At 46.4% G+C, this 27,411-nt stretch overlaps 3 protein-coding genes across 10 annotated transcripts in view; 1 reads left to right on the top strand and 2 right to left on the bottom strand.

Annotated features, from left to right (window-relative positions):
* The first annotated feature begins 503 nt into the window (after positions 1–503).
* asah2 (N-acylsphingosine amidohydrolase 2) lies at positions 504–16,993 on the top strand. Of its 2 annotated transcripts, none has more exons than XM_080305259.1 (20): positions 504–649; positions 1,684–1,772; positions 2,840–2,983; positions 3,655–3,828; positions 4,047–4,174; positions 4,436–4,513; positions 4,597–4,717; positions 5,015–5,140; positions 5,227–5,313; positions 5,602–5,706; positions 6,081–6,162; positions 6,248–6,363; positions 6,711–6,805; positions 6,911–6,950; positions 8,095–8,193; positions 9,808–9,903; positions 10,523–10,672; positions 10,765–10,821; positions 10,935–11,023; positions 16,661–16,993. In XM_080305259.1, the coding sequence occupies exons 1-20, from the start codon at positions 520–522 to the stop codon at positions 16,956–16,958; spliced, it is 2,304 nt and encodes a 767-aa protein (XP_080161385.1). In that variant the 5' UTR covers positions 504–519; the 3' UTR covers positions 16,959–16,993. The 2 variants fall into 2 exon arrangements, with proteins under 2 accessions (XP_080161385.1, XP_026033544.1); XM_026177759.2 differs by lacking the exon at positions 16,661–16,993 and adding an exon at positions 11,635–11,966.
* LOC113027925 (protein FAM13C-like) lies at positions 12,020–23,058 on the bottom strand. Of its 7 annotated transcripts, XR_013910864.1 has the most exons (13): positions 22,072–23,057; positions 19,278–19,590; positions 18,527–18,662; positions 18,339–18,420; positions 18,054–18,114; positions 17,771–17,891; positions 15,291–15,407; positions 15,083–15,178; positions 14,627–14,838; positions 13,988–14,089; positions 12,778–13,846; positions 12,691–12,719; positions 12,020–12,555 (listed from the first exon to the last, which is right to left on the bottom strand). XR_013910864.1 is itself a non-coding variant. In XM_026177764.2 (11 exons), the coding sequence occupies exons 1-11, from the start codon at positions 22,283–22,285 to the stop codon at positions 13,729–13,731; spliced, it is 1,572 nt and encodes a 523-aa protein (XP_026033549.1). In that variant the 5' UTR covers positions 22,286–23,057; the 3' UTR covers positions 12,020–13,728. The 7 variants fall into 7 exon arrangements, 4 of the variants coding, with proteins under 4 accessions (XP_026033549.1, XP_026033550.1, XP_080161386.1 ...); XR_013910863.1 differs by having other exon boundaries at positions 12,020–12,729; XR_013910862.1 differs by having other exon boundaries at positions 12,020–12,719.
* Positions 23,059–24,774: 1,716 nt separating this feature from the next.
* Positions 24,775–27,411, bottom strand: part of LOC113027924 (cGMP-dependent protein kinase 1-like) — a 74,225-nt gene continuing 71,588 nt past the window's right edge. Inside the window, exon 18 of the mRNA XM_080305796.1 lies at positions 24,775–27,411. This exon is cut by the window's right edge and continues 463 nt beyond it. The gene's annotated coding sequence lies outside the window, so the exon portion shown is untranslated.

Here is a 27,411-nt window from a genome sequence, read left to right as displayed (position 1 = left end):
CTTGACGGAGACTCAGAGACGGTCACCTGCTTTAAAAGATAATAATCATTTTCATCTGCAACAAATAAATCAAAGAAATCATATAAAGTTTCCTTCCATGTGTAGCTGGAAACATTTGTGAACTCTTTTCTATATTTCCCCAAAAAGCAGAAAAAGAGAAACAAAGTAAACAAACAGAAGGAAAATTGATTGATTGATTGATTTAATGAGCAAAATGATCTGTGTCTGATCTGTGAAACCTCGCTGCTGGTTTCTACTCGTGGACGGACTCTGGCTGTCTGACCTTTAATGGAAAAACCTGATGAAGGTCTGAGGCAGATTTATGGAGTCTGGTCTTTAGCCTGATGAGCATCAACCGCTCTGAAGTCATCAGACAGACGGATTGTTGTTCCCATGATTCATTTCTTCAAACATGTTGAGAAGATCCGACTCTGAAATTCTTCTTCTTGTATTATCGTGTTTTTGATGATATGAAGCTCTGAAAGGTGAAATCATTTCAGTGTGTTTCCTACAGACAGAATGGGAAGCAGGAAGTCGCTGTGCTGTGGGTTTTCAGCTCTGGAAGTGACGCTCGGCGTCATCTTCGTCGTTATGACCGGCGTGTGCATCTCGCTGGTTGTACTGTACGTTACCAGGGAAACGCACGCAGGTGAGAAACTGCTCGATAAAACCTCAGATGTTCATGCTGTCGTGTACTCGGAGCTTTGTCGACTTTGTTCCGACAGCGTGTTTGGAGGACGGACGTCCTTGGTTCTGGTCGTCCGTTTGTCTGTTAGCAGTCTAGCGTCCTCAGTTTTCAAGATAAAATGTAAAAATTTTGTGTGATGGTAGATACCAACAACAGCTCGAGCTGATTTCATATTGAGTCAGGGTCAAAGGTCACAGCAAATATGAAAATGAGTAAAAACTGTGTTACCCACAATCTTTTAAGAATTGTCTTCAATCTTCACCACAACGGTCCCGGGGACACGAGTGCCCACGCTGGTCAAACATTTGACCTTCATTGTTAGTGTCGAAGGTCAAAACTGACCTGGAAAAACCTTGAGAACCATATGGAGTCAATGTCGTATGAAAGGGCGTTGAGATAGCTGACCAGCACTTTTTATTGTTTTAATGTGACATCATAATCGCACACTGCATGAATATATCTTAAAACCTCAAGTTTGTGCAGTTTATAGAAGCCAAAGATAAAATGCACCATTTTAGTCACAAGGTCACAGGTCAAAGGTTAGGGTCAGGTCAGAGCGGAGCTGTCCTCTGAGTGCTTGTTAATGCTAATCAACATAACAGTTAATAGGAAACTTTGTTCGTGCATAAATGTCTGTTTTATGTTTCAGCAGCTATGATTCAAATTTCAGGAGCAAAAAACATTTGCAGGAAAAACTGACCATCCAACGGCTCGACACGCCTGACCAACTGTTACTATGGGGACGATCCTAAACACCCATGTTTACAGACCGGCACCTTTAAGAGCGCCACATGAACACAGATGTGCAATTTACTTCCTGATTGAGCTTCTGCTTTTATGTGATTGGTCAGATTCAGTGATTTGTGGCACAAACTGCTGTCTGATTATAAAACACTGAATCAGGTTCATTCTCAGTGTTGTCACAGCAGATCTAAAGTATGAAAATATTACCAACATCTGAGGTCGTAATGAATTCAAATCTGTCGTCCTGTCAGATCCAGAGACTCCGCCCCCTCAGCACACACCTTACCTGATTGGCGTGGGCCGAGCCGACTGCACCGGACCGCCGGCTGATGTCCCTATGGTCAGTACCACAAACTCACTCATGCTGCCTTCAGGGACTCGTGCTGCGTTTAACATGAAGTCACCCATATGTGCACAGAACTGTGCAAAAGTCTTGAGCCACAGCTCAGTTCTTTATGCTTTGCTTCTACAGAGGCAGACCTTGTGGTTATTTTTAAAGTGCTGTTGAGCAACAGTTCTCCGGGCTCCTGCAGGTGGGTCACAGCTGTTCTCTGGAGTTCTTCTTCAGAACTTCAGAGAACAGCTGGGGAAGTAACAGTTAGCCAAGTTACTGTTCATTTTTTTCCACGTTAACAATATACGAGCACAACTTCTCGTTCTGAAGAGATGATCTCAGTGTCAGCACACATCCAGCTGGTGGCGCTCATAGTCAGTAGTTGCTGCTGCCTCTGTAAGCCGCTTTGCAGCCCACCTCCACCCGATCTCTGCCATTTAAACTATTTCTGATTCCAGCAGCATCAGAGCTGCTCACTGGAAGCTGCACCCGGGACCTTCACAACTGAATGACATTCCTCAACTTCAACCAACCACAGGCGATGGGAATTGGGCGGATCCAGCCGTAAACATTTCTGAACTTCCTGTCAAGCAGACCCAGAACTCTGACATGTAAATGAGTGCAGATGAAAACAGCAGCAGAGGACCTGCAGAGAACAAACTCCAAAGTCTGCCGCTCCGGTTCGACTGGGTGTGCTTGGACTGATAATCTTTATGGTCTAAGTGCCGAACGCTGAGCGGTCATAAAAACATTAGTGAATAGGAACATATAGAGTCTGTTGGAAGCAGCAGGATTATCGTCTGTAAAACCTTGTCTGTAATCTGGGTTCTGGCATGAAACACATCCTATAGCCAGCATGACTTACATCGTCGTAGAAGGCAAAGACACACAGATCACACTCTGTGTGAGAATGTGTGTGTGTTCAGGTACCACAGTCACATTTGTGTGAACGTCTGTGATCCTGCAGACGCGAGCTGCCCACTCACACTTTAACAGGAACATAAACAACTGTGAAATCACTGTGAAACTTCATTAATCTCACCTGCTGAGAAGGTTTTAATGTGTGTGTTTAGATGGGCTATGCAAACCCTCAGCAGACGGCTGCAGGCATACACACCCGTTTGTACAGCAGAGCCTTCATCGTCGATGACGGCAAGCGCAGGGTGGTGTTCGTCACGGCAGACATAGGAATGGTTTCACAGAGGCTCCGACTCGAGGTGACCACACACACACACACACACACACACACACACACACACACACACACACACACACACACACACACACACACACACTCTATTCAAAGTTTTACTTTCTGGGCTGAAGCGGGTCTCCTCAGCAGATCATCTGCCTCCACTTCCTCCTATCCCAGCATCCTCCTCTCTCTCACCCACCGTCTGAATGTCCTCCTTCACTACATCCATCTCCTCTGAGGTCTTCCTCTCCTCATCCTGCCTCCATCCTCCACCCTCCCTCCTCTGCACGTGCTCAGACCATGTCAGCCTCTCTGACTCTGAGCGGTCCCTCTGATGGACTTCTTCTTTATGACCTGCATGTTTATCAGAGATTTTACACTGAATCTCTTCCTGATACAATCTTTCCCATTTATCTGGGTCTGGGATCAGCGCTGGGAGCCCCCGCCCCTGCTGGGTGTTACCTCAGCTAACCTCACGCTGTAGTTTCACCACTGTTCTTATTGTTCTCAAGGATGACGCATCGACATCATCAGAGAGTCTTAAAGGTCTCACAAATGTGTGGAGACATTATCCTCTGATCGCTGCTGTGTGTGCTTGACTTGTACATCTGTCTTTGTGGGGACCAGTGTGTCTCATGTTAGAGGTCTTCACAAAGCACACAAAGCAGTACGTGTGTGTGTGTGTGTGTGCAGGTTCTGCAGGCACTGCAGGTGAAGTACGGGGATCTATACCGGCAGGACAACGTTGTTCTGAGTGGGACTCACACTCACTGTGGACTCGGTGGATATTTCCAGTACACGCTGTTCATGATCACAGGCGGTTACATGAAGGCTGCCATCGAGCCGTTGGTCAACGGCATTGTTAAGGTGTGTGTGTGTGTTTTTTGATGGACCACAGTAAACTCCCACACATTCCTATGTGTTCCTAATCAGTTCTTATTCTTCTACCCAGCAAAGACACACTGGGTAGTTCAGGGGGGATGGAGAATGCACTTTTACATGATTACTTTTATTAGAAATGTTTATCTGTCAGGGTAAGGTCGTACCGATGAACTGTGTACTCATAATTGAAACCCTGATTCCAGAGTATAGACATAGCCCACAATAACATGAAGCCCGGCAGGGTCTACAGGAACAGAGGAGAGCTGGACGACAGCAGCCTGAACAGAAGTCCTCACTCGTACCTGAACAACCCCGAGGAGGAGAGGCGCAGGTAGATAATAATGAATGATTTATCGGTTTGTTTCTATCAGTACATCCCTGCAGCTCTGCTGTCGCTTCTATAGATCAGCTCCACAGCATAAGGAGAGCCGTTCTAGGCTTTACAGCCTGAAGACATGCTCTCCTCTGTAAAGCTCAAAGCTTCGTAAACTCTCACAGAGACAGGCTGCTGGAAACATCTGTAGATCTTCACCTGCACTGCTGCCACGCGATTGGCTGATTTGATCAGGTGTTCGTGTTATTGATCTTTCAGGTATAAGTGGAACACCGACAAACAGGTGCTGGTGCTGAAGTTCACCGATCAGGATGGAGACGGCATCGGTATGATCAGGTACAAACGCACACAGCACTCCTTCAATAATGCTGCCATCGTTTGTTACCATCATTATTCTCACTGAGCTTTGCTGCTGACAGCTGGTTTGCTGTCCACGCGGTGAGCATGAACTACACCAACCGCATGGTGAGCAGCGACAACATGGGCTACGCCTCCTACCTGTTGGAGCAGGACAAGAACCCCGGAGGGCTACCTGGACAGGTAACCTGAAGAGGTTGCATCAAAGCCCGACCACAGTCTCAGAGTTTGTGATTTTTAACATAAACTCAGTAAAAACCAGAAACCAGAAGATAAAACAAGCTAATTATTTTTTGCATTTTTGGTCATTTTGGTAACAAAGTGTTTGAAAGACGAGTTTCCAGCTGAACATTTACTCGTTATGGTTTATTTGGGTATATAATTAAAGTGTTTCTTTGTGTGTGTGTGTGTGTGTGTGTGTGTGTGTGTGTGTGTGTGTGTGTGTGTGTGTGTGTGTGTGTGTGTGTGTGTGTGTTTCAGGGAAGTTTCGTTGCTGGTTTCTCCTCCAGTAACCTCGGTGACGTCACTCCGAACACCAGAGGACCGTACTGTGTGAACACTGGGCTGCCCTGTGACTACCTGAACAGCTCCTGTCCCATAGGAGGGGTAAATACACAACACACACACACACACAGACTCGTTAAGATAGTTAATAAATCGCAGAAGGAAACCGATAAATGTGTGTCTGCCAGACTACAATGTGTCTGGCGTCCGGACCTGGAGAAGACATGTTTGAGAGCACTCGGATCATCGGACACAACGTCTACCTGAAAGCCAAGGTACGTGTGCCTCGTTTCAGAAAACAACACAGCGTCACGTAATGATAAAAAAATCTGACAAGCTTTGTGCTTGTATTCACTGCCATATCGGGACGTGTGTCGGTTAGGAGCTTTGTGGGGACTCACTGCTTATGGGGACAAAAGTCAGACCCTCCAAAGATTCATTGTTTCTCTGTCTTGACTTTGTCTTTGCTTCATGAATGTTCCTTTAAACCTGAAAGGAATCCCATTAGCATCCCCACGAGTGACAAAGTCACGACTGTGTGCTTGTTGCGCTGCCCCCTGCAGGAGCTGTATGCAAATGCAGTCGAGGAGGTGACCGGCTTTATTCATCATGCTCATCAGTGGGTCAACATGACTGATGTCACTGTTCAGATCAATGAGACACACACGGTCAGCACGCACACACACACACACACACACACACACACACACACACACACACACACACACACACACACACACACACACACACACAGATTAAGAAATTTAGATTAGAAATTTTATTCATAATAATTAAAATTTGATGTCATGTTTCCCAGGAACAAATTTTTAATCGTTTCTTCATTCATTCATTTTACAGACATGTTTTCTCTTGTTCTGCGATGTGTGGGACAAACAGCAGCTCCTAACAGATAACTCAGCTTCTTTTAATGTGTTAGTTTCTTTTTAATGTGAACACAGGGTAAAAACGCCTCACAGAGAAAAGCTGTGGCAGCACGTTCCTGCTTCTGTTTCACATAGAAGCTACGCTGTCTGTGTTTCAGGCGAGCACATGTAAACCAGCTCTGGGTCACAGCTTTGCAGCAGGAACAACAGATGGAGGCGGAGGCCTGAACTTCACCCAAGGTGATTCTGTCCCTCAGCTCACATTGGGCTGCAAGCCTGCTGAGACGGGCTGTGATAACCTGACTGCGTATCTCTGTGCATGTAGGCGCTGTGGAAGGAGACCCCTTCTGGGATGGGATCAGAGACGCTTTGCTTGGCCCACCGTCCAATCAGACGAAGGAATGTCATCATCCCAAACCAATCCTGTTCAGCACAGGGGAGGTGAGGCGAGGCTCACACGTACAAAATACAGTCTGTGATGAACATGGATCCAACATTTATGCTATCGCGTCAGACAATGACCCACAGTCAGTGTATCACTACAGTCTGACACTAACACAGGTTATGATGCTTCATCCAGCTCCCCACAGGCTTGACTTTAAGTTTCAGGAAAGAACCTGGACTGTAAATCTGGACTGTGAGGTCCAACTAGCTCAAACCCTAAAGAAAGTTGGGCTTAAAGAGAACAGGGCTCAGAACAAATCTACTAGAAGCAGGTAAAACCTGAGAGGTGGATTGAATAAAATAAAACGGGTAAAGAGGCTGTCGTGGTGTGTTTGTCTGTGCAGATGAACTGGCCTCTGCCCTGGCATCCTCAGATCGTCGACGTTCAGATGATCACCATCGGCTCTGTGGCTGTCGTAGCTGTTCCTGGAGAAATGACGTAACGACGTTTTACCGACAGCTGTTAATGCAGCCAATGATAACACAGCTGCTTATAACACAGTAATAACACTCTGCTGCATATATGTGTGTTTTTCTTCAACAGCACCATGTCAGGGCGGAGGTTACGAGAAGCTATCAAAGGGGTGAGAAACGACACATCAACACTTCATATGAAAACAGTTCTTATTACCGAATCTTCACAGGTCACATCACTATGTTGTTATCGTGTTATAACCAGTGTTGGTCAAGTTACTTGAAAAAAGTAATCAGTAACTAATTAGTTTAGCGAGTTTCTCTGTGAGTTTCCCATTACGTTGTTGCGCACTCGGTGCTTACTTACTGATTACCTATTTTCAAAAGTAATTAGTTACTTAGTAACTTTTTAAAAACACGATTTACACCCTGAGTAGGTGATAAAGTGATAGATCTTTCAGCCCAATTCTACTTTTTCTGCATAATCCATCATACAAAATGTAATCAAATGGAAAAGTCTCTTTTTAAAACTTGTTTTATTAGTTTTAATCTTTTAACTTTATGCATCAAGCAAATATTAAATTATCTGCAACATTCTCTGACTGGAAGAAATTAGTTTAACATTTAAACCTATTTTCTGCACGTTCCAGCTCATAAAATAAAATATTTTGTGTGTTTACACTCAGTCTTTCAAATAGATGCAAGTAAAACACAGCAGAAAATAAATAAAGTCAAAGACTCAGCGGTCCTGTTGCTCTATTTTCACCTGTAAAGCAGGAGTGGGGTAGGCGGAGGTTTACCCTGGTGCAGGTGTGCCGCGGTCAGTGGAAGAATCCGCGAGTTTCTCTGTGAGTTTCCCATTACGTCGTAGCTACTCGGTGCTTGTTTGGAAGTTTAGGGGTTTTTTCGCTGTAAAAAGAAGTTTTCTTCCCACGCACAGCGGACACTAATGTTTTTGTCACTTTTTATGGAATCAAACTCAAAGTAAGGTCAGTACTTCCACGCTTTAAACGCTGCACGCTCATACTCTCTCTGCACTCGATATGTGATCCACTGTTAATCTGCACACAGCTGTTGTCACGAACGTCGCACTCGCTTACGTCACTGTCGTGAGACATTCTCGCAAAAAATCACGGTTTCAGTAACGCAGTAACGCAGCGTTCCTACGGGAAAGTAACGGTAATCGAATTACCGTTTTTGCAATAGTAATCCCTTACTTTACTCGTTACTTGAAAAAAGTAATCGGATTACAGTAACGCTGCCCATCTCGGATTATAACTGTGTGTTTACTGTGTTGTTGTTACTGTGAGCCAGGAGCTGGAGTCAGAGGGAACTCTAAAGGACATGGAGGTGGTGATTGCCGGCCTCAGTAACGTGTACACTCATTACATCACCACCTATGAAGAGTACCAGGTACACATCTGCTGAACTTCATAGGATTTGTAGTTTTTAGAGTCATTTGCTAAATTGTAAAATCCAAATCAGTGTTTAAATAAGATCAACTGGACATAAAACAGTCAGATTTGGAGAAAGTACTCAGTTACTTAAATGAAATATCAGAGTAAAATTAGTAAGACGGTGGAAAGCAAACCTGTGTAAATGATTACAAACTTTTAAAGGTGTCCCTGTGGTGGTTACACTGTTCCTGTGATGCCAACAGATTATCATCACATCTAAACATGAGTTTCATAGCAGGGAGGGAAGTAACGATTATTTTCATTCTTCATTAATCTGTTCGTAGATTTTTAATCAATTGTCTAATTAATAGACACAGACAACCATTCACACCTATGAGCAGTTTCTATTTAGCCTGTCCCCACAAACTGCATGTCTTTGGACTGTGGGAGGAAGCCGGAGTACCTGAAGAGAAACCCACTTAAACACGGGGAGAACATGCAAACTCCACACAGAAAGAGCCTGGCCTGCCCGTGGAATTGAACTCAGGACCTTCTTGCTGTGAGGCAACAGTGCTAACCAGCCTCCCGGACAGCTGCAGCAACAATCGGTTTGCATAACCAAAGAATTTCTGCAAAAACTGTCAGAAACCGTCTCAGGGAAGCTCATCTGCATGCTCGTGGTCCTCATCGGGGTCCGGACCTGACTGCAGTTCGTCATCGTAACCGACTCGAGTGTCGCTCACATTCGATGACGTCTGGCACATTGGAGAGGTGTCCTGTTCACAGATGATTTTACTGCTCAGGGCAGATGGCAGACAGCTTGTGTTGCCTCGTGTGGATGAGCGGTCTGCTGACGTCAACGTTGTGGATTGAGTGGCCCGTGGTGGCGGTGGATCCTGAGGACCATTGTTGTGACATTTATCCGTGACCATCACCTCATGTTACAGCGTGATAATGCACGGCCCCATATTGCCAGGATCTGGACATCTGGAAGCTGAAAACATCCCAGTTCTTGCATGGCCGGCATACTCACCCATTGAGCATGTTTGGGGCGCTCAGCGTATACGACAGCGAGTTCCAGTTCCTGCCAATATTCAGCAACTTTGCACAAGTGTTGAAGAGGAGTGGACCCACAGCCCACAATCAACAACCCGATCAACTCCATGCCCATTGCACACCTTTTGCCTCACGCAGGCAACACATCTCCATTAGATGTGTTGCCTGCGTGAGGCAAATGGAGGCCACACCAGATACTGACTGGTTTTGCTACATCTGTGTGATCAAACTGCATATTTCAGAGTGGCCTGTTATTGTGGGCAGTCTCAGGCGCACCTGTGCAATATTCATGCTGTCTAATCAGCACCTTGACACACCTGTGAGGAGGGATGGATGATCTCAGCAAAGGAGAAGTTCTCACTCACACAGATTTAGACAGATCTGTGAACAACATTTGAGAGTCATGGCTCCTTTGTGTTTGTAGAAAATGTTTCAGATCTTTGAGTTCAGCTCATGAAAAATGGGAGCAAAAACAAAAGTGCTGTTTATATTTTTGTTCAGTGTATATGTGTGTGTGTATATATTAATGGACATTTAGCAGGGTGGAAACTTAGTCTGATTGTCTATTTTTCAGGTGCAGCGGTATGAAGGCGCTTCAACCATATACGGCCCGCACACGCTCAGTGCCTACCTGCAGAAGTATCGAGGCCTGGCCCGAGCCATTGCTCAGGTGGGAATGGATGGATTACACCTTTCATCAGCATTCATGAGCACATTGGAAACACGGGGTCACGTTTCCCTCAGAACAGTTAGTGAAAGAAAACGAGGTCAGCCCACAGAGCTCAGTTTAAACAGCAGATTTTTCACCAGTTTATCTGAAACGAGCTGCAGTGTGAGACCGACTCTCTCTCTCTGCCAGAGAAACACGAGCAGAAGAATATTTCATCACAGGAATTATTCTGTAACGTTGCTTACATGTTACTTACTCTAGACAAAAGAAAATCACAGGAAAATCTTTTCCAAATATAAAGATGATGGAGATAAAACATGAAACTGACCCAAAGTCAGACGGCTAAACGTCCGTCAAACTCATATTCTGAACATGTTTTACTTCATGTGAGGTGGAAACAGATGAAACAGTGAAAAGGTTCCATCAGTCAGGACACATTTCGCTGCGTGTTGTACTCGCATGTGACACATAAAGACTCCTGAATGAATGAATGAGGTTGCAGCAGAAATATTTCATAAAGCCAGGGCCAGTCGGATGCAAACAGTCAACAGCAGACCCTCACTGCAGTGTGAAGCCAATCCTATGTAACACTGCTTGCTGACATTAATCGTGTTTCCAGGACAGAGTCTCAGAGCTGCCAGCCGGCCCTCAGCCTCCCTTCTTCACAGAGAACCTCTTTAATTTTGTGCCCCTGGCGCTCTTTGACAGAAAACCTGAGAATATGAGCTTTGGAGACGTCCTGGAGCAGGTTTACCCCGTTTATAGACAGGTAGGAAACACTCTTACTGTGTTCCTCAGGGTCCACGCTGATGACGCCGCTCTGTGTGCATGTGAGTCTTAAATATTTAATGTGGTTTTCAGGGTGATGTTGTGACTGTCACGTTTGTAGCAGGAAACCCGAGAAACTCTGGAGATATTGTAAGAACTCTTCTTCTTCATCCACCTGTATCCTAGTGTTTCAGCCACTGTTAGCTTAGCATTGTTAGGATACTTGAAACGTCTTTCTGACCTCTTCCTCTCGTTTGTTGCAGAGGGATAAAACTTTTGTCACTGTTGAGATTTTTGACAACAGAACAGAAACCTGGGAGGTTGTCCACAACGATGCATCATGGGAGACCAGGTAGATTAATGTGTAGCTGTGCATCTCAAAAATCTGATCAGGATTTTAAAAACAACAAAAAAACCTTCTTCTGTAATTTTATTTTAAAAAAAGGTCGACAGCTCATGAAATTCAGCAGAAACCTGATTTTTAGAATATTTCCTTTGGTCAAAAAAGGATTTATACACTCAGTACTTGGTTTGAGTACCTCGTCAGCCTGCGGTGCTGCTGACGGGTTACTGAAGCTCGGGTTGCTTTGGTTGGAGCTGGTCGAGTGTTTCTCGTCCACTCCAGACTTTCTGATTGTGTCTGCAGGGTTCAGGTCAGGTGAGTTTCCTGACCAATCAGAAACACTAACAATATCATCAAGCTATTTGATAGTATTGGGCACTGTGAGAAGGTGGAATCGGCAACCAGTACCAATACCAGCAGATGACCCGGCACCTTTGTCTACCTGTAGGTTAAGTGTCCTCTCTGAAAGAACACAAAGTCTAAATTTTCTGGAACCTGGATTTCTGATTTTCACGAGCTGTAATCACAAAACATACAAACAGAAACTAAAGTCAGGTTGCAGACGTTCCTCTTTTAACTCAGGGTCCTTTGAGGAGTTAAAGTCGCTTGTCTTGCTGCAGGTTTCACTGGCTGAAGGGGTCAAACCGGGAGAGCAACGCCACAGTGGAGTGGCAGATTCCCCCGACGGCCTCGGCGGGCTCCTACAGGATCAAACACTTTGGCCACTACAAAGAGCTGAAAGGCCTGCAGCCGGTCATAACGCCGTACGAAGGCTCGTCGGACGTCTTCGCGGTCACCGCCAGCTTCTACTACGAGTGAAGCGGTTTGAGACGACACGGCCGACCACCATCCAGCGCCAAGTCCTCCAGGACTCATCAGATTTTAAGAGGCTGCATGTGCCGAAAAATAACTCAGACTATATGTGAAATCCAAATAAAGCGTTTAAACGTTCTGTGTGAAGGTTTGCATCACTCTGTGAGAGACAAAGAGAAACCGACACAAACATTTGGAGTCGCGTTGGTAGCAAAAATATTTATTCAGTATTTGTCTTTATAGATGCTTTTCAACCAGGACTGCACAACACGGGACAGAGTTGATGACCACAGCAGAGCCTGTGTGTCGAACGTGCACTCAGCGTTCAGAGCGGGAGGTTCAACCTCAGCCGGCTTTAAGATTCAAACGACAACATTAACACGATTCACCAGAGACGTCGGGGAAACACAGAACATCTCACGTTTCAGGAGAAGTGTTTGGAAAGGCTGGATTCTGCTCTGAATACTGACCTTAAATCCCGGGAACGCCGCCGACACGCTGAGAGTGTAACGTGCAAAACATCAGGAAGCTTTTCGCTCGGTTGTTCTGAGAGTTTCCTCGAACGCACACGGCGGGGTTTCTTCTGATGTTAAAGAGCGCTGCAGTTTTCAGCTACTTGCCCTGCAGGCTCTCTTTTCTACAGGAGCTCCGCCTGCACCGCCTGCATGCACCTGCACCGCCTGCATGCGCCTGCACCGCCTGCATGCGCCTGCACCGCCTGCATGCGCCTGCACGCGCCTGTACCGCCGGCACGCACCTGTACCGCCGGCACGCGCCTGTACCGCCTGCATGCGCCTGCATGCGCCTGCACGCGCCTGTACCGCCTGCATGCGCCTGTACCGCCTGCATGCGCCTGCACGTACCTGCTTGCACCTGCACCGCCTGCATGCGCCTGCACGCGCCTGTACCGCCTGCACGCGCCTGTACCGCCTGCATGCGCCTGCACGCACCTGCACCGCGACAGACTCCAGCAGCAACCCGTCGCTACAACAGCAACCTGAAAAAACTTAAATGTCCTTTTTCAGCATAAATCGCTCTGACTTAAATACATCTGCACCGGCACGAGTGACGCCTGAACGTCCCGCTTCAGTGACGCAAACGCTTCATTTCCTCCGTCTCCACGGCAACACACACCAGATGTCAGCGAAACTGACAGAACAAAAGAAACCAATGAAATGAGAAGATTCAGTGTGCGCTCACCAAAAATGGCCGCGCGTGTTTAACTCTGTGAACTTAACCCGAACACGTTTTGGTAGCTTCAGTGCTAAAACTCATCATGAATGATTGAAGAAGTCGCGTTCAGCAGCGACTCCGGGTCTCCTGGTGGTGTCGACCTGTACAGCCTCCACCTCTGGACGAACATGCAGTTTGTAGCTCTGACGTGCGATCAGGCGCGACGACACGCTGAAAGATTGACTAGATTTCACCTCCAGAGAGACGTCGTTTTCCATTGTTTGATTTCAACACGTGTTGAATTCACTGAGCTCAGCACTAATATCAATAAAATCATTTGATTATTAAATATTTCAGGTGGAGTTTCTGCAAAACACCATAAAGCAGAAGAACGCGGTCGCTTTAAACAGCTGATGTTTTGTCTCGTGACGCCGGCTAAACTCCGCCCTCCTGGTTTGTGTCCAATGAGCACGTTTCAGGAGGTTTCTGCCGTCTTTCAGCGCCGAGCTGCTGTTTGTTGATCTTATTGCTTTCCTGAGTGTGTTTCACATGGTTAACAAACACACACTTTGTGATTTTTAGCTTCCTCCACTATCGCCACAGCTTCCACCTGGACTCGAGCACATTCAGTTTATATGAAAAAGCTCAATGTGTGAGGAAAACGAGTTTCACGAGTTTCCCTCCGGACTGGGAGAAGTGATGCTGGCTCGGTTTAACTCGGGTTTTCCTCACATGGCGACTTCCTGTTTGCTGAGGAGGACTTCCAGCAGGCGCAGTTTGGCTTTCAGCTGTTTGTACTCCTGGTACTCCTCCTTCATCGGCGTTCGGTCCTCTTTCTGGCAGATTCTGTCCAACAAGCACAAATGACAGGAAACACAGGAGCGAGTTAACGAGGTTGCTGCCCGCACACGTCGCTCGTATAATCATCGAATAAAACCAGCTGCCGCTGCGTTAAAAGCTCCTGTTGTTAGTAAAGTTTGTGCTCACCTTCCGGTCTGTCGATAAAACTCGTCCTCGAACTCCTTCAGGACCTTCCGCCTCGCCTTCTTCTCGGCCCGGGTCTCCCGCAGACAGTCCAGCAGCTGAGACCTGGACCCAGGAACAGAAACTGAAAACCGGCCGCCGAGCGATTTACTGCACACGAAAGATGGACGCGGCTCCGTCGAGGTGTTTCATGGCCAATCACGCTCCTCTGCTTCAGATCAGCTGAGCAGAGGAGTCGCCCCCTGCTGGTCATTAGACAGAGTGCAGACTTTTCAGAAGGAGCTGCGTCCATCTTTTATATACAGACTGTAGTAGCGCCATGCTGCAGGCTGACTGTGAGGACCCTGAGCTCAGTCTGGCAGGCGCAGTTACGCCTGCAGGACTCGTCGTCTGACCGCAGCACGTCCACGTAAACATCGTGTCACACCAAGCTGCAGGAGCTGCACAGACCAGCTGCAGGTGAGCACTCAGACGTGTTTATTGCGTGTTTGTCACGTTTCATGAGCTGCTGAGTAGAAACTTCGTGTTAGCAGCCGTGTAACAGTAAAAGGTCAGATGCGTTGGGACGCACCGGACGCGTCTGTGGCACCGGCTCGGGTCACAGACGCTTCAAAGCCTCGCCGCACGTCACTTTTCACCCACCTGGAGGCTTCGTGCAGGTTCGCTGTGGTGAGAGCATCTTGCTGCCGGACGGCTTTCACCTCGTCTAACGGCGACACGAAGGCCGGGTCGCTGTCCCGGTCGCTGTCTTCCTCGCCGGCTGCTGGTTGGGCCGGTCTGCGCGGCGGCGGGACAGGAAGCTCATCGACGGCCAACGAACTCACGCAGTCTTCATCAGAACCATCCTCTTCCTCCTGAGACAGAAACAGAGCGTCCTTGTACTTAAATGCCATCAAGCTTTAGCTCTTATGTAAAATCATCTCGACTACATAAACAACTCAAAGCTGCTGTTGTCACAGTGAGTTTGTCCTGAAGGTGGCGCTGCAGCAGGAGGACGATAAACCCCACGTTTCCGTTTTTCTCTGACGAAACTTTGTTTAGTTCGCACGTATGAAATCGCTGCTGCTGATGTTAAAACACGACAGGTGTGCGTCTTACGATAGTGCTGATGGTGGGGCTGGCACACAGCAAGTGTTTGATCATCTGGTAGCGGTCGTACAGAGGCTTCACCAGGTTCTTCTCCTGCTTCGTTCCCTGGGACACAACAAAGTGTCAATAAGCTCCTCTCGTGGAGTTGGAGAATAAAAACACGGCGTTGGAAACGAGGGGCTTCGATCCTGCTGGGTGTGTGTGGGGGAGGACTCACCGGCCGGCCGTGCAGACTCTCGAAGTACAGCAGACATTTCTGCAGAGTGATTTTCTCCAGCACCATCTGAGCCTGAGTCATCTCCTGCACACAGTCCAGAGATGGCACCACATACGTCTGATATCAGAAAATTGGATATCTGCTGATACGGATGTGAACCTGATATAGTTACAATCAATAACGCTGTTTTTTCATGCTCCAGTTTAAGAAACAGAACATTAAAGCTGTTCTGTTATAATTTTATTAAACAAACATACGCTGCACCCAAAGTACTTCACAGTTCAGCCAAACTGATGTTTGTATTTAAACTTGAAGGACTTAAAGTAAAATTCAAAAAGTCATTTAAATGCAATTTAATGCAGATTTCAAAAACTTTGTTATAAACCATGTTTACACTCAAAAACTTCAAATGGAGCCTTTTATACTTACAGCTGAACATAAACAGAGTTTAAAGCCAATAAACAAACACACTCATGTTTGATCAGGATGATGTCAGTGTTTCTATCACCTTTAACCTGAGACTGAATTTTGTGTCATTTCTGTACAAAACTAAAGACTGAAAAAAGTGTTTTTCATAGTTTTTTCGAGCCATGAAACTGGCCAGGCGTCGTGCCGGTTTGTTTCCCCTGCGTGGGGCGCACACGCCGGGCTGTCCAAACAGGACCCCACATTCTTGATTTTTAGTTCAGCAACACTCCTCCTGAAACTTTGGAGTTTGAGCTCTTTGTACAGCAAAGTTACAGGAGGATAAAAATCATCATCAGTCGTTTGGTAAATAATCCCGTCACGAGAGAACAACAAATATATAACTTCCTGTTGTAACCCTCAAACTGAATGCTAATGTAACGACACTACTTCCACGTCTAATAGAGATGTGACGTCATTCAGGGGTAAAACCGCAAAGGATTGTGGGTACGAGTGGTAAGCGGTACTAGCGCACGCAGGCTTTCACGTGAAAACGGTCACACAGCGATAAAAAGAAACAAAAAATGGCAAGAAGCTGTTGTGTTATTAGCTGCAACAGCCGGTCGCATGACAGCCACGGGAAGCCGACGGTAAAGAGATCGTTGTTATCGGATTCCGTCGTGGAAGAAAAATCGTTCAAACCGAGTTTCCGAAGTAACAAAGAGGCGACGGACGGCCTGGATTGCAGCCGTTCGAAGAGCAAATATAACGTCCCAGAACGCTGCAGCTCACAGGTCAGTCTGCTCCAAGCATTCCCACAGAGGTCAGTCTGCTGTTGTAGTTATTACGTCATTTATCATAATTGGTGATGTAGGTTACAAATAAGTCTTAATTTGAATTGAATTCGTTGCTTTGCTGCTTTGTTCACTGTGGCTTTGCGGGCTAATGTTTGTTGTTCTTTGTAGGAAAAGCAGCCTACAAAATGCTGGGATGCGATCCAGACTGGGCCCCTCTATCAGCCGGGGTTTCAAGCTGCTACCACAGCCAGATCTGATTGGTGAAGAGAGAGCGAGATCAAAACAGCCACGTCTGCATATATGCGCCCAAGTGTTGTATGAAGCAAGTGATACTGTCTCAGTTTGTTGTTTGATGTTTTGTTTTTGCATTGTTGATTTGTTTTTCAGCGAAGCAGCTAATAAAGCTGATGGATTTCTACAATGTTGCCTCTTTGCTGTGAGATTCTGTAACAGAATGAAACAATGATGCCAGTAATAAATAAAGACAATGAATTGAATGAATTACCAAACACTTATTTTATTTCTATTGGATCTGAAAATGTTGTGTAACACTACAACCTGAAACGACACATAGATGCGTTGGCCTGTAACAGCAGCTGTGAGATGGAGTCGTCCAAACCACCAAAGTAAACTGGAGCTGGGCTTGTTGCAGGATCTGATGCTACCAAACATGTTGTGAGTGTGTGCGCTCTCACTTAGGACCATATAATAATAAACGTGATGAAAGTTGTGCAGCACGCTGACGTCCTTACTCCACTCTGTGCTCGTGTGGGTCTGACCCTTTCACTCCTTTGATTTCTTCCTCGTACTTTCTTTGACTCTTCGTCACGTCTGTCTTCGTGCGGAGCTGCCGAGTTCTCCGTCGTTTTGTACAGAACTGTTTTTGGGGCAAATAAAATGCAAGTGGGGATTAAACCGCAGAGTTAATGGTTACCGGTGCTGGAAATGCTGGCGCTTGATGCAGTGTTTTGATTTTGTTGCCACTCGTACCCACAATGCAACGCGCGAAAGTCACGTGGTCTGTCGATCTCTACTGTCTGTAATGGAGGCGGAGTTCCTGTTTGTGATATTTATTGGATCAGGTTACATTTTTATTTCTCCCCGATATCGGATCCAGTCATTGAGGCCAGGATGGGACCGGATCCTGTATATGGGACTGGTTGACCTCTAACAGAGTCGAGTCTGTGCGCGTGATAACGAACATTCAAAGTGAAACAAAATGAAACCTGATTCCTTTGATGAATCGAAGCGTTCGCTCACGCAGAGCCGAGCACCGACCTTCATGTTGTCAGGGAGACCCAGCGCCTGCCTCTTCTCTCTCAGCCGCCTGAACAGGGACTCCACCGTTTCCTCCAGAGCCGGTTTGTGCTCCGACGCCCCCTGCTGCCCCACGCCGTACCTGCAGGATACAGGCAGCCGTCACTGAAGCACCAAAGCCTGCAGTTCCTCTAGCATCCAGCAGAGGCAGCATGTTAAAACCTTCCAGCTCTGCTGCAGTAACTCTGCGCACAAACTACTCGAACAGTTACTGAGTCAGCACAGGGTTAGTGAAGTCGGTTACCTGCAGACGTCTGCGCTTTCCTGCTCCTTCGACTCGAACACCGACTGCCTGAGTCTCAGCTCTGCAGAGGAAACACAGTCACACATTACCATGAACCAGTTCAGCAGTCAGTGAACTGAAACCAGAAACACAGAGGTCACAGTTTTACTGTCAGTTTGGCAGGAGCCTGATCGCAGCTCAGCTGATGAGCACGTTTACTGAGACTCCAGCTGCTGCTGTCAAACACGTGGCTGCAGCCTGCGCCCACAACAGACGCTGAACCTGAGCCGAGCCTGCGACCGTCACCTTTGAGCTGCTTGCGAGCCTTGGCCAGTTCGCCCATCACTCGGATCATCTCCGGGTTCGAGTACTTGTCGTTGTGGGACGGCTGAAACAGAAGACGACAGAAATCAAATGATGCAGTAAAGAGCGATGACGTTTACGACTCTTTAACGCTGTGCCGTGAGTCTGACAGCGCCCCCTCCTGGATCTACCTTGTAGTTCATCTCCTGCTCAAACTGGTCCTCAAACCTGCGGACCTTCTTCTTCAGGGTCTGGATGTGTCTCGTGAGGAAGGGCACGGACGAGGGACGCTCGCCCTCCGAGTCCTGCGTCCTGTCGCCCCGACACCTGAACACAAACACAGCGCTCAGATTCAGCAGGCGGGCATCATCGGGTACGAGCACGCCACCACCCCACAGGGATATATCCAGATATATTTATCAAAGAGATTTAACATTTTTAAGATTAGCAGGACACACACGGCTTTGAGCCTGAACGCGGGAACCGTCACGTTATCCAACGCCAGCGTGTCACAGACACAGACAGGAAGTAGCTGTCGGTGAAACAACAAAGACGAGAAAACTGGGTCACAGCTTCAGGCAGTGGCTCACAAACCGAAGACGATGATGATGAAGGACGGATTATATAAGCCGCACTAATGCAGGTCAAACACAAACCACTCCACTGCACTCTCCCCGCCAATCACATGACATCGAGCACAAAACAGCTTCAAGCAGCCTGAAACTGGAAACCAGAGCAAAGAGTCCAGTTGGTCCTGGAGCCAGGACCACCAGGGTCCAGATCCAGGACCACCAGGGTCCAGATCCAGGACCACCAGGGTCCAGATCCAGGCTGTGCAGCACGGGTGGAAGCAGACATAAACGTACACAGACATCATTTAAAGGAAAACAAAGCAGGAAGTCCAGATGAACATCAGAGCGCCCCCCTCAGAGCAGCACTCACAGGATGTACTGCTGGCTGCACGGCGGCGACGGGGCGGAGTCCGGGTCCGAGTTAAACCTCTGACATGGGCTGGAGCAGCGGGGGGAGGGCAGGGGGCTGGCACCTCCCGCCAGCAGCTGGAGGAGAGCTCCGCCTCCATCTGAGCCGTGTCCACCTTCACCTCCGGGGCTGCTCCTCTGAGGAGAGTAGGGGGAGTGGTGGGGGCTCGGCGGCGTCACTACGTCGGGGGTCGGGGGCTGCTGGCCGGGGTGGATGGCGGTTAACGGCGGGTGTCGCGGGGACTGTGGCGGTCTGGTCAGGAACGTCAGCAGCTCTGCAGACACACAAAACACAATCAGGTCAGCCTCCTCCTCCCAGCAGTGCTGTCAGCTTACAGTAACTATAATTATCTCTAAATTGCTTTATATACCACATGTATGTAAATATATATCACTGCAGCCTAACGCTGAGCAGCTGTGGGAACAGTTAGCTAATCGAACACTAAGATAAGATAAGATAACCTTTATTAGTCCCACACGTGGGAAATTTGTTAACACTGATCCAGTTTTACCTTCAGCCGTGTTTCAGTGAAGCTGAACTCTAATTCTGTGACATCATACAGCTGATACCATCGTGCTGACACAATCCTACCCGCTTATACCTTTACAGCTGTTTTAGGCCAACGACAGGAAGTTAACAGGTTAGTTTCCGTGTTTAGAGAATCAGGACAGGAAGTTCAGAACATCAAAACTCTGTCACGCCCATTCATCGACGGAGCGCTCCATCACTGCGTTGCTCCTCTGTGCTGTCAACGGTCATCATCACTCCAACAAGGGTCCGAATGCCAAAGCTCAGTCTGCTGCCTGTTTCTATTGTTTTCAGCGGATTCAATAAAAAGTGTTTGAAACTCGGAGAATGCCGAGAAGCCTGCAGCTGCCGAACAGTCAAAATGACTAAAATAACACTCTCACCACTGCTACGACCTTCCAGGACCTCTGGACCCAACTGAGAACCACATGTAGCAGAGGTGTCAAACATAAGGCCCAGGGCCCTGAATCAGCCCGCTAAAGACTCTAAACCGGCCCACTGGATGTGAGGGAATGATGGATGTTTGTATTCCTCTAAGTTTTACAAGCTCCATTTTTCACTATTGACTGTAGAAATGAAGTTTTTGTGCAAACGTTTCTGTAAATTCACAGAAGCTTGTTTGTAATAGCAGCGTGCACAGACACACACACGCACGCACGCACAGTGTGTGAACAGTTATCTCAGCTAATGCTTCGTGTGCAGGTAAACTGGAAGGTGTGTGTGTGTGTGTGTGTGTCTGCGTACAGGGTCTGGATCATCTCCAATGATAACACACACACATACAAAACAACAGTTTATAAACACACACAGACTGACAGGTGTGTGTACTAGTGATGGGTCGTTCGCGAACGAAATGGCTCTTAGAGCCGGCTCTTTGACGTGAACGACGCGAGCCGGCTCCTTATCGCGAGCCGTCACGTGGGGTTTTTTTTTTTTTCTTTCTCTCAGCCTCTCTCTCGCACTTTTTTCCCGCTTCACTCTGCACGCGAGCCTTGTGCTTTACGCTGGGCAGAGGGGGAGGGGCGGTAGTTACACTCAGTAGCACAGGAACAGAGCCAGAGAGAGAGAAAGAGAGGCAGGGACAACAACATTAGAAAGGTATAGTAATCATCCACAACTATTTTCGGTTGCAGATGATAAAGGATTGAGAAAGTTTATTCATGCAGGTCCATATGACAGAGAATATGCATGTTCTTTTAGTTTTCATATTATAATTTATATTTAATTGTGTTGTGGTTTGCAGTGTTTTGTGTTCTTTTCACTTTAAATTTGTGAAAGGAAAAAGCTGAAAATTTAAATAGTTAAAACTTGAAATGTGAATAGTTGATTTTTGTATTATATGATTTATTTATTACATTTTATGTGGAGTGAATAAATAAAAGTATATTTACGGTGGCCCCTAGAGACAAAGCACATACAAACTTCAAATCACGTACGAACTCTGAAGCATGTACAAACTCCAAAACACGTACAAACTCCAAAACACGTAAAAACACGTACAAACTCCGAAGCACGTAAAAACACGTACAAACTCCAAAACACGTACAAACTCCGAAGCACGTAAAAACACGTACAAACTCCAAAACACGTAAAAACTCCAAAACACGTAAAAACACGTACAAACTCCGAAGCACGTAAAAACTCAGAAGCATATAAAAACTCAGAAGCATATAAAAACTCAGAAGCACATAAAAACTCAAAACACGTACAAAAGACAACAGAAGTGCTCCAGGATGCTGGGCGCAGTGTTGAGCCTTTGTTATCTTGTGGCTACACAAGCCAGCAAGTACCAACGACCGGATTTGGTGTGTGGTAATAACAGGTAAATGAACTTTTTTTTAAATTATTTGAATATATATATGAGTGCCTGTGTATAAATACACAAACAATACACACATGCTTTCAATTGTGTAATTTAAGTGATCTAGTAGCTCTGCTTTGGAAGTTCAGTTCATGCTAGAAATGTGTTTTGGAGTTTGTACGTGTTTTGTCTCTAGGGGCCACCGCATATATTTATATATAAACATATATAAATAAAACCACTTGTTTTTACGTTAGTAATTCCTTTTGTGCATAATTTTATATTATTGTTAATAATAAATTAATTAAAGCAACAAAACAACCTGAAGAGCCGGTTCGGAGCCGAAAGAGCCGGCTCTTTTTAGTGAGCCGAACCGAAAGATCCGGATCTCTAAAAAGAGCCGGAAATCCCATCACTAGTGTGTACCTGGCGGGCTGTTCTCGTCTGCAGGGACGCCGTGACAAAGCGCCAGCGTCTTCGCCTCCTTCCCTCCGAGCTCGGCCCGACCACGGGGGCTCTTCTGCTCCTTGCTGCCCAGAGGAGGGGGGCTCTCCTCGGGGGATGACCCCAGCGATGTCCCCCCCTCCACCTCCAGAGCCTGGAGCTTCTGCAGGGAACTCTGCAGGCAGAAGCAGAACATGCCAGACACGCTGGTCCAGAGATTAACCAGGTTCCAGGCGCAGTGTGTCTGTGTGTGTTTGTGTGTGTGAGGTGAATGTAGGGCAGTGAGGCACTGTTACAATGAAAGACTCCAGATATTAGCCAGATCTCTGATACGTCACATGTGGAAGCACAGAGCGGGGGCTTAGTGTTCAGGAAACAGTCTTATCCCACAGTTTTAAAGCATAAGTCAATGAGCCTCCCTTCCAGGAATTACACCAGCACCATCCAGAAAAACACGTCTCCCTCCAGCTCTTCCAGATATTAGTCACGTACAGACAAATGCACACACTCTCCAGGAGCTAGCCAGTGCAGGTGAAATCCACCAGCATGCAGAAATATTCACTCCGCTGATTCTCTCCCACTCCAGGAATTAGCCATCCCCGGGTGGACGCCGCTCAGCAGTGAGAGACCTGCAGGACGGGTTTGAATCTTCATCCTCTGCCTCTGCACGTTCACTGATGATGATGATGATGCTGGTATCCTCCCTCACTCACTCCGTCTGCAGCTCTTGCCCTTCCTCCCTGCTTGGATTACTCATCCTCAGGCTCGTGAGGAGAGGAGGGAGCAAGGATGCAGGAGGAGGAGGAGGGGGAGAGGGATGTCTGCCCTCTCTCTCCCCCTGAGGAGGAGACGGCTGGGTGAGAGACATCTGAAGACAGGAGGATGCCGCTCTCTCTCTGGTAATGAGGCTTCTCCCGCATCGGTGGGGGAGGGGCTTCCTGCTGACATCATCGTGTGTGAGTACGTGTTTAATTCTCATTCATAAAAACAGGAGAGGAGGAGCAGTTACGTGCTTCTCCTCACACATCCAAAAACTGAACACGCAGTGACACGTCCCCACAGCGTTTCTATGGAAACACTGCATGCTGTATGAGTTTGACGTGTCAGGCGCTCACACCGCGACCGTTTACAGACTGTACATAAAAGACGGAGGCTCGTCAGCCTCTTCCTGTATCATCCTGCATCCATGGCGACACCTGCCAGTCACAGAGGCCACGCCCCCAACAATTGCAAACTTTAAACCGGTGAGTAAGTCATATGTAGGGGCTGCATGTCACCTGCGCCCCTACATATGACAGAAGTAGCCCCACAGGTGACGTGTTTCTGCCTGTGACACACGCGGGAACGAAACAGAGGAGACTAACATGGTCACTGGCGCGAGGAATACACGCACGGTCGTGAAGCGTTCGCAATTATTTATTTATCGGTCATTTTAAAATGCCATTCATAAAATGTATTACTCGTTATTTTTGTCATGATCTGGTGAAACAGCGCCCCCACCCAGGCATTCTGTTCACTTCAGGCGGAGAGTGGTACTGCAGCGCTCTCCGTCCACATCGTGTAGACGGGAGAAGCGGGAAAACGCGGGGATAAAATGGCAGCTGTATTTAAAGAGGAGCTCTCAGATGGATGATGTGTTGTTGGCCGAATTACAGAATATGACCTAATACTTCCAGAAAAGCTCGCGAATCTCATTTATTTTTTACATCTGCTCGGAAACCCGCGCCCGTGCCTTTCACTACGCCGGCTTTTGAGCGGAGTTCCGCTGATACGGCCATCATCAGCTCACAGAGGAGAAACGGCGGGAAGAACGGTACTGTCCTTCAAATTAAAAGTCGCCAACTCAACAATTTTCAATTTTCTACCGACATAAAGTCGCTGATCAGCGGGGTTGTTGGATCATGTCACGTGTTTAATATTTCATACTGATTAGAAATGTGACTGCTGGAAGAAAACAAATCTACAACCTCAGGCGACAACACCCGGAGGTTGTTTCAAAATAAAAGTTGCAAACCCATCTCTTTGCTGTTCAGTTTCTGAGGTCTGTGGTTCGAGTCCGTCCTTCCAGCCCTGCCTTTCCTGACTTGTGATTTTAGGATGATATTTAATAATTAATGATGAATTTATTTTGGCTGCGATCAATAATTCAGCACTGTTTCACTAACATCCATCTAGTTATTGTTCAAAGCAACAAATGTTCAGCTTCTTGACATTATAAATGTTACCTACATTTGTAAATGTGTATTTTAACTAATGAACTTTGCTGTTCATACATTTTATTTTGTCTTCCTCGTGCTTTGTAAATGTGATCTCTACCTGAATGTAATTCTCACTTTAAATAAAGATGTAATTTAACCCTGGATTCACATGTAGTATTCTTAATTGTTCATGCTGAGAACTTGGCGATAACTGCCATGAAGCCACGTCTCGCTTGGAAATCTCGTCTTAAGGGTGTCATGAAGCGCTACACTTGAAGGCTCATTTACCCCGGTGTGGACTCACAAACGCACAAGCACCATTGCGCCTCCTTCAGGTGTTTAAATGCACCAGTACCTGTGCACCCTCCTCACACTCCCATATTTCATGTTAATAATATATTTTATTGTGTTGTGGGCTGGAACAACGTCAGAATTTTGAATGTCATTTTCTTCTTTTGCTTCATTTTATAAATAAAAAACAGAAACGTTGTTTTTTTACAGCTTTTATTTTTTTAAACAGATTGAGCAGCTTTGGCAAAGAGTTTTTCTGTTAACAGTCATCACCGTAAAGCTTTTTCCACTGAGAGACGGAAAGAGTCAGAAGGCTTCTTCAGCTACTGCAACAGCCACTGTAGCAAAGGTAATAATAACAATAATAATAATAATAATAACAAACAACTGAAAACATCATCAAAACACAATATCCCCAGTATATACAAATAAACCAATGACACTTGAGCTTCATCACACAAACACAAAGCATCATGACTTTGATATAAACATGAATATTTCTCCTTCTGGTCCAAATACGTGTCTTATTTATTTTGTGCATTTTATTGTCGTCGGACTCTGATTGTCCCCATCAGGAGTATTTTAGCTCTGTCCAGCAGATGGAGCCAGTCAGTCAGAGGAAACAGATATTTCTCCGTTTTGAGTAAAGTATGACCTGTGATTGAAAATTCTAGTTTGAGGTTTTTAGACTATGAAGTCGTCCTCCACTTCAAACTACTCAGATATAATAGGAAATTACTGATAATTAGCGAGGCTCGTAGGTGGTGTTGTTCTCCACATCCCAGAAACCATCAGTGAGGTCTCCATCCCTCACTGGACTCCCACCTTCATGTTTTTCCACTGGAATATTTGCTGGAAAAGCCCAGCACAGGCTACTTTGTGGAAGTCTGACTGTGTGCTGCCCTCTGCCGGTGAAAACTGAACATACTGTTGTTGTCATGCAGAACTCACAGACGTCACATCACTGATCATTCTACAGAAAAACCACAGCGAAATCCGACTGCTGAAGATAAAGACTTCATAACAAACTGGAGACTGTTAGCTGCTTTTACAAAAGGCCACAAAAACACGTCATCAGTACAAATTTAAATTACTGCAAATTTGATCTTTTCATCTCATGTTTGGAAGCAAACAAACTGCAGACTCATCAACTCAACAATACTAGAGGTCCACTTTGTGACGGAGTTACTGTCAGCATGAAGACGTAACGGAAGCTATTTTTTCTCCACCTGTCCACCGCCAAGTCGTAGACGCGTCATCCTAACGTGTTCTGAACAAAAAGGTTTTGATGCATTGCAAAAAAATGGAAACACTCCAGAAACCTGCACAGTTTTAAACGTCTTCAGACCAACAGCTCAGAAGAAATCAAAGCACGCTGTCTAATTCATGTCCAAAAAACATGGAGGAAGTCTTGGAAAATTGTTCAAAACATCAGTTCTCATGCAGCAATTCAAAGACTCACAATATAAAGAATGACAGAAAGGAAAGCTTAAAGAAATGTTTGCATCACTACCCCGTCATCCTTTGGGGGTGAAGATCGCTACTACGCCCAGCATTGTTTTCTTTCTATCCGTCTTTGGATCTGAAGTTCCAGAAAATGAAACAGGAAGTGAAGGCATCATGGTGACCTCAGGTTTGTGTGTTCGGTCTCAGTTTGTCTTTATTTCACTCGGTGCGGTTCTTCACGCCACAGAGGAACATAACCGTCCTCCAGCCCTCTGTGAGGGTCTCCAGAACCTTCCAAATCTACCACCTAATCAAACAGCAAGCAGTAGGAGAGTGATCTCCCCCTGAGGGGGTCAAAGTTCAACTGTCAGTTATCAAGGCCACTTGAGAGAAGCACAAGTTTTCCACTTGTAGGAAAAGCAGGACTATGATGCCTTCAGTGTCTTCAGGAAGTATGGGAAGGATGACTCGACGTTGTTCTCGGATTGTGAAAGTGATGCTGTCACAGGGGAAGTATGCAGGAGGGCTTCTGGTTTAAGTCCTCACAGGGTAACCTTGTGTTGACGTTACTAAAAGTAATTATCATAAATAAGTCCTTCGGTCTGTGGAACCACGGAGGACCTGGGGCCTTGGAGAAGTTCCCCACTTTGGTAGGTTGGTAATCTAGCCTTGTTCATTGCTGCCAGAAACACTTTGGGATGATTTTGTTGAACTGTCAAGATGTCAGGTATCTTTGATGAAAGCAGACATCAGATCTATGGTAAACATCACTTCCTGTGAAACGTGTCGGTTGAATGAGGATCCAAAAAGGCCTGTGCTGTGTCACTAACTCAAGGCATTTGTTTTGTCTCTAAGGAACATCCAATTATTTCTTCTGTATTGTGTGGATGAAGTTACTGCACAGTCTTGGCTGCTGTATACAGGCTGAAGGAGCAGCCGGTTAACGTAACGAGAAATTGTTTATGTGTTAATCAAACTCATTTCCTGATTTCAGAGGGCTGAAAGAAGTTGTTTTACAGCAACATATGGGACAGAAACTCTTGCAGCAGTAAACGGCACATAAAGATAGAGCTGCGCAGGTCGTTGACTTCTGTTGGAGGGACATGACCAAAGTTCATCTGTAGCCAAACAAGGAATCAGGCTTCTTTGGGTTCATGAGATATTCAGAGGCATCACTGACTTTTTCTATGCTGTAGATCCTTTTTTGTAGCTGTACCGTTAACCTCCCGGGGTCCCGACAGGTTTCTAAAAGCTGACATCATTTCTGTTGTAAAAGTTAAAAACATGCTTTTATCTATTTGCTGAAAATCACCCTCAAAGCAAAAGATGTTTGTAGGACTGACTTCGTGCCCCGAGTGCCTCGAGAAATCATCCTACATTGTCTTAA

The sequence above is a fragment of the Astatotilapia calliptera genome, chromosome 8 (assembly GCF_964374335.1).
Source record: "Astatotilapia calliptera chromosome 8, fAstCal68.1, whole genome shotgun sequence".
NCBI lineage: Eukaryota > Metazoa > Chordata > Actinopteri > Cichliformes > Cichlidae > Astatotilapia > Astatotilapia calliptera.
This window is presented reverse-complemented; position numbering and strand designations above follow the sequence as displayed.

Bases quoted from the DNA above. Each gene is read 5' to 3' on its own strand.
- asah2 (XM_080305259.1), top strand. From the start codon at position 520: ATGGGAAGCAGGAAGTCGCTGTGCTGTGGGTTTTCAGCTCTGGAAGTG. The intron at 6,364-6,710 runs GTGAGGCGAGGC...TTGTCTGTGCAG, and splicing joins TCCTGTTCAGCACAGGGGAG to ATGAACTGGCCTCTGCCCTG. The intron at 6,806-6,910 runs GTAACGACGTTT...TTTCTTCAACAG, and splicing joins GCTGTTCCTGGAGAAATGAC to CACCATGTCAGGGCGGAGGT.
- LOC113027925 (XM_026177764.2), bottom strand. From the start codon at position 22,285: ATGTTCTGCTTCTGCCTGCAGAGTTCCCTGCAGAAGCTCCAGGCTCTG. The intron at 15,408-17,770 runs GTCGGTGCTCGG...TTCTGATATCAG, and splicing joins GTCTCCCTGACAACATGAAG to ACGTATGTGGTGCCATCTCT. The intron at 14,839-15,082 runs GTAAGACGCACA...TTTCTGTCTCAG, and splicing joins GCCCCACCATCAGCACTATC to GAGGAAGAGGATGGTTCTGA.